General features: G+C 35.4%; 1 protein-coding gene across 3 annotated transcripts in view; it reads right to left on the bottom strand.

Annotated features, from left to right (window-relative positions):
- The window catches only part of SLC44A5 (solute carrier family 44 member 5), a 4,403,163-nt gene that overhangs the window by 72,395 nt on the left and 4,315,538 nt on the right, over positions 1-15,230 (bottom strand). For all 3 annotated transcript variants that reach the window (XM_044085789.1, XM_044085788.1, XM_044085790.1), the window contains one exon: positions 10,470-10,558. In XM_044085789.1, coding sequence (XP_043941724.1) covers positions 10,470-10,558 — 89 coding nt within the window. The remainder of the gene's footprint in view (positions 1-10,469; positions 10,559-15,230) is intronic.

The raw sequence follows: 15,230 nt of genomic DNA, 5'->3' as shown, positions 1-15,230 counted from the left end.
AGGGTTTGGAAATCACCTATGTCTTTATTTATGAGGTCCATAATGATACGTTCCACAGCCTTACAGATGAAGCTGGTCAAGTTTATGGGTCTGTAATTCCCTGGCTCTGTTGCTAGATCACCTTTGTGGAGGGAAATAACTGTAGCTGTTCATCATTCCACATTAATCCCCTAATAATGCATAATAATAACTCCACAGGAACAAAGCCTAAGAGTTCACCAATGCTAACTACATGCATATTGTGGACTTACAGAAGGCATTGAACCACTGTCGTAAGAATATCTAGTGGTAAATGCTACAGCAGTATGCAGTCCCAGGGCAACTACAACATATTTTTCAGTCCCTGTATTTAAGGAGTGAGAGTTGTGTTTTTGGTGCTAAGCTAAATATATATTCAAGGTGGACAAATGACTCTGACTATCTTTTCACCCATCTTCCTTGTAATTTTCATGGATAAGAAATAAAGGCCAAGCCAAGGCCTGCAGACTGCACAACAGGAGGGAGTAAAGGTGTATCTTCATCGTTTGCAGATGATGATGTTTTATTTGACCTGAGCAACTGTGAGCTCCTGCATGCCCTGTAGTGATTCACTGCTGAATGTGAAGTGGAGGATAAAAATGAGCACCTACAAGTCAAAGGCCATGGTTATCTCTCAGAAAAGGGTAGGCCACCCTCCACAGGTTGGGGGTGGAGGAGATTAAGTATTTTGGAGCCTTGCTGAAAAATGAGTGTACAAGACACAGAGACTGGTCAGCATGAGTGCAGGAGCAGCAGCACTACATGCACTGCACTGGAGCGTGGTGGTGAATTACATGTAAACATAGGACAAAGCTCTCAATTCTCCATACATATGGTGTCACTATTCTAAGTGGATGAGATCCTAGGTGTAAGTGGCAGAAATTAGGTTCCTCACAAGATGGGTGGGGGTTCAGTCTCCACGATAGAAAGAGGAAAGAAAGAAGGAGGAGTATCTCAGAATACAACCACTGTTCCTCTTGTACTGGAAGAAGTTAGATGAGACAGTTGGATCTCCTTCTGAGGAAGTCCCAAGGTTCGTCACACTGGAGGAGTAAGAGACATGACCCATTTGGAGCAGGCCCTGGGGCATGTCCAGGACACATTAAAAGTACTACATCAGCTCACCTGGGGATTTCTGGTGATCCTCCAGAATGAGCTGGAATCTGTTGGTTGGGATAAGAAAGCCTGGTCAACCTTAATCAGCTTGCTACTACTTTGACCTTCACGAAGAAAAGTGCTTTACACAATGGATGGATAGACAATGGATGGACTTAAAATTACATAAGCAGTGTAAGAAAAGTATTAAATAAGCAGTGTAAGAATTCTTAGAACTAGTAGGCTGATTTTGGACCTCCTTTATAATGTATTTGCACACTGCCAGACATAGATAGGGGAAGAGTAAAGGGTATGCAAATAAGGCAAAGTGGTTGGGGTTTTTGCAAAAAACTTGGTTAAAAAGAACTCCTTCACCCTTGCAAACAGAGGTGTCCAAGAAGTACCAGTTGCTTTCTACATTATACTGTAAATTCAATGGCTAAGAAAGAACTAGTTCTGATCTATAGGGGAAAAGACCATTCCTATTACATAAGAATGTGTGGAAACTTTGGGGGACAGAGTGGCCTCTGCAACCCTAATCTGTGGAGCTGCACCCCCCACACCTCTGCGTGAGCAGATGTACCCCATAGACTACCACAAATTATGCATACCAACATCAAGATAGCCATACCTTGGAGAAAAGAGAATGCTCTGAGACATAATACTCATTACGTTATCATAGTAAGAACATGTTCTGCATTACTTTATGAGAGTTTTATATTATGTTATCATAGTAAGAACATGTTGTGCAGCACTTTATGAGAGTTTTATATTATGTTATCATAGTAAGAACATGTACAGTACTTTATGAGAGTTTTATATTACGTTATTATAGTAAGAACATGTGCAGTACTTTAAATGAGTTTTATATTACGTTATCATAGTAAGAACATGTTGTGCAGTACTTTATAAGAGTTTTATATTACGTTATCATAGTAAGAACATGTTGTGCAGTACTGTATGAGAGTTTTATATTACGTTATCATAGTAAGAACATGTTGTGCAGTACTTTATGAGAGTTTTATATTACGTTATCATAGTAAGAACATGTTGTGCAGTTCTTTATGAGAGTTTTATATTACGTTATCATAGTAAGAACATGTTGTGCAGTACTTTATAAGAGTTTTATATTAAGTTATCATAGTAAGAACATGTTGTGCAGTACTTTATGAGAGTTTTATATTACGTTATCAAAGTAAGAACATGTTGTGCAGTACTTTATATGAGTTTTATATTATGTTATCATAGTAAGAACATGTTGTGCAGTACTTTGTAAGAGTTTTATATTACGTTATCATAGTAAGAACATGTGCAGTACTTTATGAGAGTTTTACATTATGTTGTCATAGTAAGAACATGTTGTGCAGTACTTTATAAGAGTTTTATATTACATTATCATAGTAAGAACATGTTGTGCAGTACTTTATGAGAGTTTTATATTGCATTATCATAGTAAGAACATGTGCAGTACTTTATGAGAGTTTTATATTACGTTATCATAGTAAGAACATGTTGTGCAGTACTTTATGAGAGTTTTATATTACATTATCATAGTAAGAGCATGTGCAGTACATTATGAGAGTTTTATATTACTTTATCATAGTAAGAACATGTTGTGCAGTACTTTATAAGAGTTTTATATTACGTTATCATAGTAAGAACATGTTGTGCAGTACTTTATGAGAGATTTATATTACGTTATCGTAGTAAGAACAGGTTGTGCAGTACTTTATGAGAGTTTTATATTACGTTATCATAGTAAGAATATGTTGTGCAGTACTTTATGAGAGTTTTATATTAGTTATCATAGTAAGAACATGTTGTGCAGTTCTTTATGAGAGTTTTATATTACGTTATCCTAGTAAGAACATGTTGTGCAGTACTTTATAAGAGTTTTATATTACATTATCATAGTATGAACATGTGCAGTACTTTATGAGAGTTTATTATGTTATCATAGTAAGAACATGTTGTGCAGTACTTTATGAGAGTTTATTATGTTATCATAGTAAGAACATGTTATGCAGTACTTTATGAGAGTTTTATATTACGTTATCATAGTAAGAATATGTTGTGCAGTACTTTATGAGAGTTTTACATTATGTTATCATATTACGTTATCATAGTAAGAACATGTTGTGCAGTACTTTATAAGAGTTTTATATTACGTTACAATGGTAAGAACATGTTGTGCAGTACTTTATAAGAGTTTTATATTACGTTATCATAGTAAGAACATGCTGTGCAGTACTTTATGAGAGATTTATATTACATTATCATAGTAAGAACATGTTGTGCAGTACTTTATGAGTGTTTTATATTATGTTATCATAGTAAGAACATGTTGTGCAGTACTTTATGAGAGTTTTATATTACGTTATCATAGTAAGAACATGTTGTGCAGTACTTTATGAGAGTTTTATATTACGTTATCATAGTAAAAACATGTTGTGCAGTACTTTATAAGAGTTTTATATTACGTTATCATAGTAAGAACATGTTGTGCAGTACTTTATAAGAGTTTTATATTACGTTATCATAGTAAGAACATGTTGTGCAGTACTTTACGAGAGTTTTATATTACATTATCATAGTAAGAACATGTTGGGCAGTACTTTGTGAGAGTTTTGTATTACGTTATCATAGTAAGAACATGTTGTGCAGTACTTTATGAGAGTTTTATATTACGTTATCATAGTAAGAACATGTTGTGCAGTACTTTATGAGAGTTTTATATTATGTTATCATAGTAAGAACATGTTGTGCAGTACTTTATGAGAGTTTTATATTACGTTATCATGGTAAGAACATGTGCAGTACTTTATGAGAGTTTTATATTACATTATCATAGTAAGAACATGTTGTGCAGTACTTTATGAGAGATTTATATTATGTTATCATGGTAAGAACATGTTGTGCACTACTTTGAGAGTTTTATATTACGTTATCATAGTAAGAACATGTTGTGCAGTACTTTATGAGAGTTTATTATGTTATCATAATAAGAACATGTTGTGCAGTACTTTATGAGAGTTTATTACGTTATCATAGAAAGAACATGTTGTGCAGTACTTTATGAGAGTTTTATATTACGTTATCATAGTAAGAATATGTTGTGCAGTACTTTATGAGAGTTTTACATTATGTTATCATATTACGTTATCATAGTAAGAACATGTTGTGCAGTACTTTATAAGAGTTTTATATTATGTTATCATAGTAAGAACATGTTGTGCAGAACATTATGAGAGTTTTATATTACATTATCATAGTAAGAACATGTTGTTCAGTACTTTATAAGAGTTTTGTATTACGTTATTATAGTAAGAACATGTTGTGCAGTACTTTATAAGAGTTTTATATTACATTATCATAGTAAGAACATGTTGTGCAGTACTTTATGAGAGTTTTATATTACGTTATCATGGTAAGAACATGTTGTGCAGTACTTTGAGAGTTTTATATTACGTTATCATAGTAAGAACATGTTGTGCAGTACTTTATGAGAGTTTTATATTACGTTATCATAGTAAGAACATGTTGTGCAGTACTTTATGAGAGTTTTATATTACGTTATCATAGTAAGAACATGTTGTGCAGTACTTTATGAGAGTTTTATATTACGTTATCATAGTAAGAACATGTGCAGTACTTTATGAGAGTTTTATATTACATTATCATAGTAAGAACATGTTGTATAGTACTTTATGAGAGTTTTACATTACGTTATCATAGTAAGAACATGTTGTGCAGTACTTTATTAGAGTTTTATATTACGTTATCATAGTAAGAACATGTTGTGCAGTACTTTATAAGAGTTTTATATTACATTATCATAGTAAGAACATGTTGTGCAGTACTTTGTAAGAGTTTTATATTACGTTATCATAGTAAGAACATGTGCAGTACTTTATGAGAGTTTATATTACGTTATCATAGTAAAAACATGTTGTGCAGTACTTTATAAGAGTTTTATATTACGTTATCATGGTAAGAACATGTTGTGCAGTACTTTATGAGAGTTTTATATTACTTTATCATAGTAAGAACATGTTGTGCAGTACTTTATAAGAGTTTTATATTACGTTATCATAGTAAGAACATGTGCAGTACTTTATGAGTGTTTTATATTATGTTATCATAGTAAGAACATGTTGTGCAGTACTTTATGAGAGTTTTATATTACATTATCATAGTAAGTACATGTGCAGTACTTTATAGGTTCATAGGTTCATACTAGGCTATCTGCCCTGGGGCATTAATAAGCCTAGCCCGATTGTGTTTGGCTTACGCCACCCCTTGATTTGAGTATACTGTGCCCTTTTTAAAGTTTAGTTTACTGTGCCTCTGTCTAATAGTGACACAGAAGTAATCCTGGGACAAACCTACGATCCCCCATCCACTCATCAAGATTCTTCTTGAAGATAGTCAGTGAGGTGCTCTGCCTAACATGAATTGGAATTCTATTCCAGAGCGAAGGGAGCCTCTGGGTTATGAATCTGTCCCTTCAGCATGTTCTATTTATTTCTGTGCTGAGGTTCAAGTCCCTCGATCACGTGGCTCTAAGGGTTTTAGATTTACTGAGGTGGAGCATGTCCATTAATTCTGGGTTGGACATAGCTTTATATGTCAGGCATAGATCGCCTCGAAGTAGGCGGTATGCAACTGAGTAGAGCTGGAGTTTTTTTAACCGAGCAGCATATGGCATCTGTTTGCATCCCTTAATCCTCCTGGTGAGGTACTTTTGGGGTCTTTCTAATTGCTGCAGGTGTCGGGTAAGGTACATCCCAAAGGGGGCATTGTATTCTATGATGGGCCTGATGAGGAATGAATAAAGGGGCACAATTACCTCTCTTGATCTAGATGTGAATCCTTTCATGATGAGGTGAGCTATGTAGAAGGTCTTTCTAACCACTTTGGCAATGTGGTTGTCAAAGGAGAGATTGCTATCAACTTGGGTCCCCAGATCCCTAATTACTTTCTCTGTACTTAATGGGTTACCACCTATGTGGTAATTTGTGGGCACATTGTTTTTGCCAAAGGGTATGACTATACACTTTTTGGCATTTAGCTTTAGACCATGGCTCTGGCACCAGTTATCCGTCTCTGCGAGACCTTTTTGAAGGATGTTTGTGTCAGCTGGAGAGTTGATTATGGCGCCCAGTTTGCAGTCATCTGCGAACTTGGTGAGCCATAGTCCTCCCACGTTGGCCTGTACCTCAGAAAAGTAAATACCGAACAAAAGAGGTCCCAGGACAGAAACTTGTGGGACGCCACTTGTGACCGGTTTCGAGTCTGACATGGCCCCAGCAACTCTGACTCTGTGGGTTCTGTCTTTGAGCCAGTTTGCGACCCATCTTGTGACATAGGGGTTTATATTTAGGCTGGATAGCTTATCTATGATGCCCGAGTGGGATATTGTATCAAATGTCTTTGCGAGGTCCAGATAGGCTGTGTGGACTACCTTCCCCTCATCTATGGCCTTGGTGACTGTTTCGAAGAAGTCAACCAGGTTCAAAAGGCAGGATCTGCCCTTGACAAAGCCAAATTGGGTAGGATCTAGTGTCTGTAGGTCCCCAATGTCTTTGTTTATGAGTTCCATGATGATTCTCTCCATAGCCTTGCAGACTAGGCTAGTCAGGCTTATGGGGCGATAGTTTACAGGGTCCGCAGAGGTGCCACCTTTGTGGAGTGGGACACTGTTGCTGTACGCCATTCTTTGTGCACATATCCTGTAGTGAGGCTGAGATTGTACAGTAGTTTTACTTGAGGGATTAGTTCTTCTTGGAGTTTTATATTAGGTTATCATAGTAAGAACATGTTGTGCAGTACTTTATGAGAGTTTTATATTACGTTATCATAGTAAGAATGTGTTGTGCAGTAGTTTATGAGAGTTTTATATTACGTTATCATAGTAAGAACATGTTGTGCAGTACTTCATAAGAGTTTTATATTACATTATCATAGTAAGAACATGTTGTGTAGTACTTTATAAGAGTTTTATCTTACATTATCATAGTAAGAACATGTTGTGCAGTACTTTATGAGAGTTTTATATTATGTTATCATAATAAGAACATGTTGTGCAGTACTTTATAAGAGTTTTATATTATATTATCATTGTAAGAACATGTTGTGTAGTACTTTATAAGAGTTTCATCTTACTTTATAGTAAGAACATGTTGCGCAGTACTTTATGAGAATTTTATATTACGTTATCATAGTAAGAATATGTTGTGCAGTACTTTATGAGAGTTTTACATTATGTTATCGTATTACATTATCATAGTAAGTACATGTTGTGCAGTACTTTATAAGCATTTTATATTACATTATCATAGTAAGAACATGTTGTGCAGTACTTTATGACAGTTTTATATTACATTATTATAGAAAGAACATGTAATGCAGTACTTTATAAGAGTTTTATGTTATGTTATCATAGTAAGAACATGTTGTGCAGTACTTTATGAGTGTTTTATATTATGTTATCATAGTAAGAAAATGTTGTGCAGTACTTTATGAGAGTTTTATATTACGTTATCATAGTAAGATCATGTTGTGCAGTACTTTATGAGAGTTTTATATTACGTTATCATAGTAAGAACATGTTGTGCAGTACTTTATGAGAGCTTTATATTACATTATCATGGTAAGAACATGTTGTGCAGTACTTTATGAGAGTTTTATATTACATTATCATAGTAAGAACATGTTGTGCAGTACTTTAGAGTTTTATATTACGTTATCATGGTAAAAACATATTGTGCAGTACTTTATGAGAGTTTTATATTACATTATCATAGTAAGAATATGGTGTGCAGTACTTTATGAGAGTTTTACATTATGTTATCATATTACGTTATCATAGTAAGAACATGTTGTGCAGTACTTTATAAGAGTTTTATATTACATTATCATAGTAAGAACATGTTGTGCAGTACTTTATGAGAGTTTTATATTACGTTATCATAGAAAGAACATGTAATGCAGTACTTTATAAGAGTTTTATATTACGTTATCATAGTAAGAACATGTGCAGTACTTTACGAGAGCTTTATATTACGTTATCATAGTAAGAACATGTTGTGCAGTACTTTATGAGAGTTTTATATTACGTTATCATAGTAAGAACATGTTGTGCAGTACTTTATGAGAGTTTTATATTACATTATCATAGTAAGAACATGTTGTGCAGTACTTTTTGACAGTTTTATATTACGTTATCATAGTAAGAACATGTTGTGCAGTATTTTATGAGAGTTTTATATTATGTTATCATAGTAAGAACATGTTGTGCAGTACTTTATGAGAGTTTTATATTACGTTATCATAGTAAGAACATGTTGTGCAGTACTTTATAAGAGTTTTATATTACGTTATCATAGTAAGAACATGTTGTGCAGTACTTTATGAGAGTTTTATATTACGTTATCATAGTAAGAACATGTTGTGCAGTACTTTATAAGAGTTTTCTATTACGTTATCATAGTAAGAACATGTTGTGCATTACTTTATGAGAGTTTTATAGTACGTTATCATAGTAAGAATATGTTGTGCAGTACTTTATGAGAGTTTTACATTATGTTTCATATTACGTTATCATAGTAAGAACATGTTGTGCAATACTTTATAAGAGTTTTTTATTACGTTATCATAGTAAGATCATGTTGTGCAGTACTTTATAAGAGTTTTATATTACGTTATCATAGTAAGAACATGTTGTGCAGTACTTTATAAGAGTTTTACATTATGTTTCATATTACGTTATCATAGTAAGAACATGTTGTGCAATACTTTATAAGAGTTTTATATTACGTTATCATAGTAAGATCATGTTGTGCAGTACTTTATAAGAGTTTTATATTACGTTATCATAGTAAGAACATGTTGTGCAGTACTTTATGAGAGTTTTATTGATTTTTTTTATACTTCACTGATATGCACTGTCTTCCTTTGATGATTGTTTTTTTATTATTTGCAATAAAAAGAATATGATTCTTTTCTTGACCCCACAGCACTCTCTCATTATCTCTAAATACATCTTTCTTTAGGTCTCATCTGGGTACATTTTTTTTTATCCTTTTCTTGAATGAGCTGCTTAGACCTTTTCTCAATTTTTTTTGCCTTTACGTTCCTGACTGCCCATCCTGCTTCTGATTGCTTTTATTGCTATGACTATCTGTTTCCTTCATACTGTAAATCTGTACACTTTTTTGGAAACAGCAGCCATTATTATGGCCTGCAGCAATAAGACTTACTGGAAAGGTACTATACATTATAGTTTTAAAGAAGATATTCCAGATGATGCTGCCAGCTTGTGCTGCTTATTAATTAACTTTATCTTTTCTTATTTATTTCATCTCGAGTCATCAGCATCATCATCAACCCCATTTTTCTACATGAAGTTGGGGTGTGTCAACTGTCGCCATCTCTCTCTATTCAAAACCACTCTCGTGCCTTCTTCTTTACTCATGCCTAACTGTTGCAGGTCTTCTCTAACACAATCCATCCACCTCTTTGCTGGATGTCCTCATTTCCTCTTGCCTTCTTCCTGCCTGTCCCAAATCTTCCTCACCAGACCGTCTTCTGTTTTTCTGCACATGTGCACAAACCACCATAATCCGTTCTCTTTGACCTTTTCTGTAATTGGAGCTACTTTGGCTTCTGCTCTTATGTGCTAATTCCTTTATCTATCCCACAGTGTGCATCCTAACACCCATCTCAGGCACTTCACCTCTATCACTTCTAGCTTCCTCAATTGCTCTGCCTTTACTGCCCAGGATTCTGTACCATATAGCAGTAGTGGTTGCACTAATGTTTTCTACACCTAACATTTCAGCTTCTTTCAAGTTCTTCTGTCATATACTACACCTGACACATTGTGTCACTTGGCTACTGCCCCTCTGATTCTAGCTTTGACCTTGTCATTCAGACTTCCCTTCTCCTCAGCCATACTTCCCAGATACTTGAAGCTGTTAAACTCCACTATTTTCCCTTCTATCTCAATTCTCAGCTTCTTCTGATTTCCCCCATTTGCTGCCATTACAACTGTCTTATCTGTACATCTCAAGTAGTTTCACAAAACAAAATAATTGCATATAAATTACAAATCATAACACTCAAAATTCACCATACTCAGCAAAAGAATAAGTATATCAATTGTCTACATCTGGCTTAAGTAAGATAAACCAACACAGACATCAGAATTATTGAAGACATGATGCGTAATCAACAAATGCATGTACAAATTCAAACTTCAAACACCAGCAGTAATTAATGTGACAATATAAAGAACGTAATTCTTACATTCTTTTTTAGGCCTCATTAGGTAGTGCGTCATTTAGTTTCCTTACCAGAATAGGTACCCAATAATAATTTAATGAAGGGGCTTCTTGTTCTAGTAGAGGTATTCTGTGTGTAAAGAAGAAGAAGGCGAGTACACCTATAAGACAAGAAAATCGATTCAAATATCTGAAAACTGTCACCATGTTTAGTAGAAATAGTTCACATTTAGTCAGCACTGTGGAGAGAATGGAGAATTATATCCTTAATTAAACAGTGGAAAACCTGAGATTTACATTTAAGCTGTGCTGCCTAGAAACTGAATAAAACATAGTCATAAATAAGTTACTGGATGTTCATGGTGCAGAGGGAATTTGAATTAATTCACTGCCACATTGTTTAGATCTCTCAATTCCTCAGTTATATAGACCTCAGTGTGACAGTCTCTTTCTTGTATAAAAAGAACTGCCAGGTAAAAAATGATTAAATGATTTTGGGGTATTTGATGACCTGCTGCACATGTAGAATGTTTGTATATCTCACTAGGATGATGTAGTCTGCCTAATATCACAAAAGCTGAAAGAACTTTAAAAAATAGCAGTAGTTCTTCTACAGTCCTCATTACTTCAATATGTTACAAAGAACTGTATTAACAAATATGATACAGATTTTATTATCAAATGGTAGAAAACAACACAAATAAAAAAATGATACTTTTACACTGCTACATGACTCCAAGGAAATTTCATACGGCCTTCCCAACATGTCATTCTCTGTAAAATGCACTCTGACACTGTTGACAGACTTGTGCAGTGGCACTAGCGATAAGTACTGTGTTCTGCAGACTGTGTAACTAAATGGACAGGGGTTTTAATCTCACAGCAGTCAATGCGAGTGTCCATGTGTTCATATGGATCCACATCTGTGTCACACACTCCTCCCAACATTTTCTTGTCAGCATACGCTGATGATGTCTTCCCCTATAAAGTGGACTATGACAATGATAAACCCAGACATCTGTGTTGCTGTGAGTGTTAAGTACTTTGTTCTTCAGCTTTTGTTACTAGATAGAGGTTCCAATCTCACAGCAGTTAATGTGTGTGTGTGTGTGTGTGTGTGTGTGTGTGTGTGTGTGTGTGTGTGTATATATATCTATATACACACACACACACACACACATGTGTGTGTGTGTGTGTGTGTGTGTGTGTGTGTGTGTGTGTGTGTGTGTGTGTGTGTGTGTGTGTGTGTGTGTGTGTGTGTGTGTGTGCGCGTGTGTATGCTCATACAACTATCAGCCTGGAGACAAATTTACACCAGGATGTGAGTCCACATCTATGTCAAACATTCCTCCCAACATCTTCTTCTTCTCAGCATACACCGATGATGTCATCCTCTATAAATTGCACTCTGACAGGGTTAAAGTCAGACATCTGTGGCATACCTCTCAACCTGAAATCATAAAAATCTGGACAAAGACGCATGAAAAATAGGCACAAATCTGTACGCTGATTAACATGGAATTTGCGTACATAATTATGTAAACCCACCACTCTGGTGGAATTGTGGGACACCAACATTTAAATGCAAATTGAAGAACAGACAAAATATTACACACAAAATAAACAGAATAGTGTTTTATTTAAATTAATATTTGAACTTGTATCAAACTTTGAACTTGTGCAAACTGCAAAACTAAAATACAATTTTCTTTTATAAAAATAAAATTAACTGCTTCAGCCTTCTACAGCCAGAAAATAAACGAGCTGGATTTAAACAGAGTAAATCAGCAGATATGTAGATTTACAAATTCAGTCAGGTCTTTCAAAATAGAGAAGTGTGGCAATTAATTGAATTCAAATAACTATAAAATATATGAATTTAGCTAACAATAGGAATACATTCAATATAATTTCTATAAAGATCATCATTATGAAACAATATTTTCTATGGAAAATATTTAAGCAATCTATTGCAGAATTATCCATATAAAACATTACTTTCAAAGCACTTACATTTAGGCTCCTGAACTAACATTGCCTTTAGCTGTTTTTTTAAAAATGATCATCTACAAATAAAGTGCCTGTTGCCCTTGAAAAATAAATTGCCTATGATACATAAACAAAATGCTAAGCTAGTAATAGTGCAATAGGAAATGGATGGCAAACTGACAACAGCTTCATAGTTACTAGGTATCTCCACCAAAGAGGACATTCTCAGGACTCCAGCATCTACCCCCTTTAAAAGTACAATATCAGCAATCTAGCTACATACTGTGGGAGTAGAACCCACAGCCTTCTGCATCTAAAGCAAATATACTACCTGTTGTACTACTAACAAAACAAACAGACTTGCCATAAGCAGCACTAAACTTCTCTCCCCTGAAGAACTATGCAGCACAAGAAATCTGGAAAAAGCCAAAAGTTATTGGGGGTGGCAAAGGTCCAGAACCAAGGACACATTTTAAATACTGCTTGTATAATCTTATAAAGTTGCTAGAATAAAATGCTTTCTATTACCATGTGTTTCCTGAAAGATAAGAAGACTGAAACTTAGATGGCTATCATTATTTAGTGAATTCACTGGTTTGCCAGAAAACTACAAATTTTAAGAGGAACAGACCAAAAGTATGAGCCAAACATTCTAAACAGTTGAGAACTATGGAATTAACTCCTTGAATCACAAGTGGTGGTATGGGTAGAGAATTTAGGCTCTTGTTTCTTGTACTTAAGGCACAGGGTTTGAGTCTGGGTAACACTAACTGGTGCATTTTACACAGATACACAGACACACACCTCTCCAGTGGCTACTAATAGTACACTTGTGTGAAAAATCAATCAATGCAGCAATGTCTCTCCACTTGTTGAAAAACAGCACATAAGACCAGTATAGGCAACCCCCCCCCCCGCCAGTTTTGCCTTACCTGGAGGAGCCGGTGCTTACTGCCTGAGAAGACTTGTGGAGTGGCAAATTAAAAATTAAGTAGTAATCAATGGCTCCTCTTGGTAGCTTAATTCTGGCATCATCGCACATGCATGTAATGACGTCAGGAACACATTCATCCTAAAAAAAAAAAAAAAAATCCCTGGGAAATTCAGAACTCAGGAATTTATGGCACCCTAATATTTTGCCCTCAAAACTGGCATTTACCGAGGAATTCAGTTTGGTTGAGAGGTATGCATGTGGCGGTGTTCGCTTTATGTTGTATAGAATCCAGCATGAATATCTACACAGGTGTGATGTTTGAGTTTGAGCTCAGTCAACTGTTGCATGTGTGTGGTTGGTGGTATATTATGGTCCCTCTATGATGCTTTGAATATCTTTTCATTTGACTCACACTTGTGAAAGCCTTTTACATAGCCCCATGAATCCAACATCCTCTCTTTACTCTGTCCACATAATATCCTTTCTATGGAACACTGAGGATGTCATCATCTCAAAGATGCATGCACACATTGTGAAACACAGCTCCTCCATTTCCCATTCCAAGCCATCTCCAAACCACTGAATGTGTGTTTCCTAATTCTATCATGGAGTGATGCAGATGTCACATATGGACAGAGGCAGTCTCTAATAAAATCAAACACATAGATATATTGATTTGAGTTTAAATGGTATAATAATGAACACTGCACAACCTACAACAGTGTATTCCAATCTGTGATTTGAACTACTGTATTGATGGCTGCTGCTGCCATTTGCAGAATATCAACATTCTACACAGTTCCCATTCAACCATCAGACTGACAGCTGCAGTATGGCACAGGTGTGCATGTGTATACCTAGCATCTAGAAATGTTATCTGGCATACAGCAGTATTATGTCATACTGATTACATGGGCACATACACCTGGGTTTATCCACATGTAATGCTGTTATATACACAAACATATGACATGCTGAGATTCACTTGCAACCTTCACTATTGTGTTGTTCACGTCATTGACTGTTTTGCATGGACATTATCCGCCTCACTTGTAACATGTCCATAAAGGGTGTCAGGGCCATAGATGTAATGACATGTGTTAACAGTTCTACTGTGTCACATTTGATTCATACTCAATTTTTTATTTAGACGTGATGAATAGCCTGATGTCCAGTCTTAGCATAGGTACAGAGATAGTGTGACTGTACTGCTTCACAGACAAACCACTACATCACATCAGTGTTACCCCTTGATACCTTGTATAAACACATAAGGTGTATGTTAGGATTCCATAGCAATGTCAGGGGGACAGTGATCATGCGGCACACATATTGAGGTTTGACATGTACTTACAGAAGATGTTCCATGTATTGTTTTGTATGTGTACAATATCACAGTGACCGCTTCATTGTACATTGACACTTGACTTTGCATTGTTGTATTTTCTGTACACATGGGCATAGTTGATGCATTCCCATCAGTCTCCCATACTGCCGTACCATTCATTATAACAGATCACGTCTTATTTCACACAGATGCTTCAGACAATACACATTGCTATTACATGTGGCAGATGCATGCAATACCCAGCTGTGTGTAGGGAATCCACTCATAATAGTGCAATGTTTGTATGTCAGGGATGCTTTTGTCAAGTGTATTACATTTGGCACTGTGAGCTCCCACACATCTGGTCGGCCATACAGAACTATTCTTTGGGATGCATACCCATTAGGATTTGACAGTGCAGACTTTCCTTCAAGGTGTTCTACTAGATGCTTCTGTGATAAGTATTTCTGTGTTGCACCCAGTAAATATACAACTCAATGACGCCATTAATGTCATTGGTTTGATTCTTGCAGGTGAGGATTGTGGCTTATGTGTCATGCAAATCTCTCAATTGGCCAAGATT

Source organism: Protopterus annectens, chromosome 10.part0, assembly GCF_019279795.1.
Source record: "Protopterus annectens isolate FY-2018-M chromosome 10.part0, PAN1.0, whole genome shotgun sequence".
Lineage (NCBI taxonomy): Eukaryota > Metazoa > Chordata > Ceratodontiformes > Protopteridae > Protopterus > Protopterus annectens.
The sequence above is the reverse complement of the archived record's forward strand: the minus strand, read 5'-3'. Positions and strand labels throughout refer to the sequence as shown.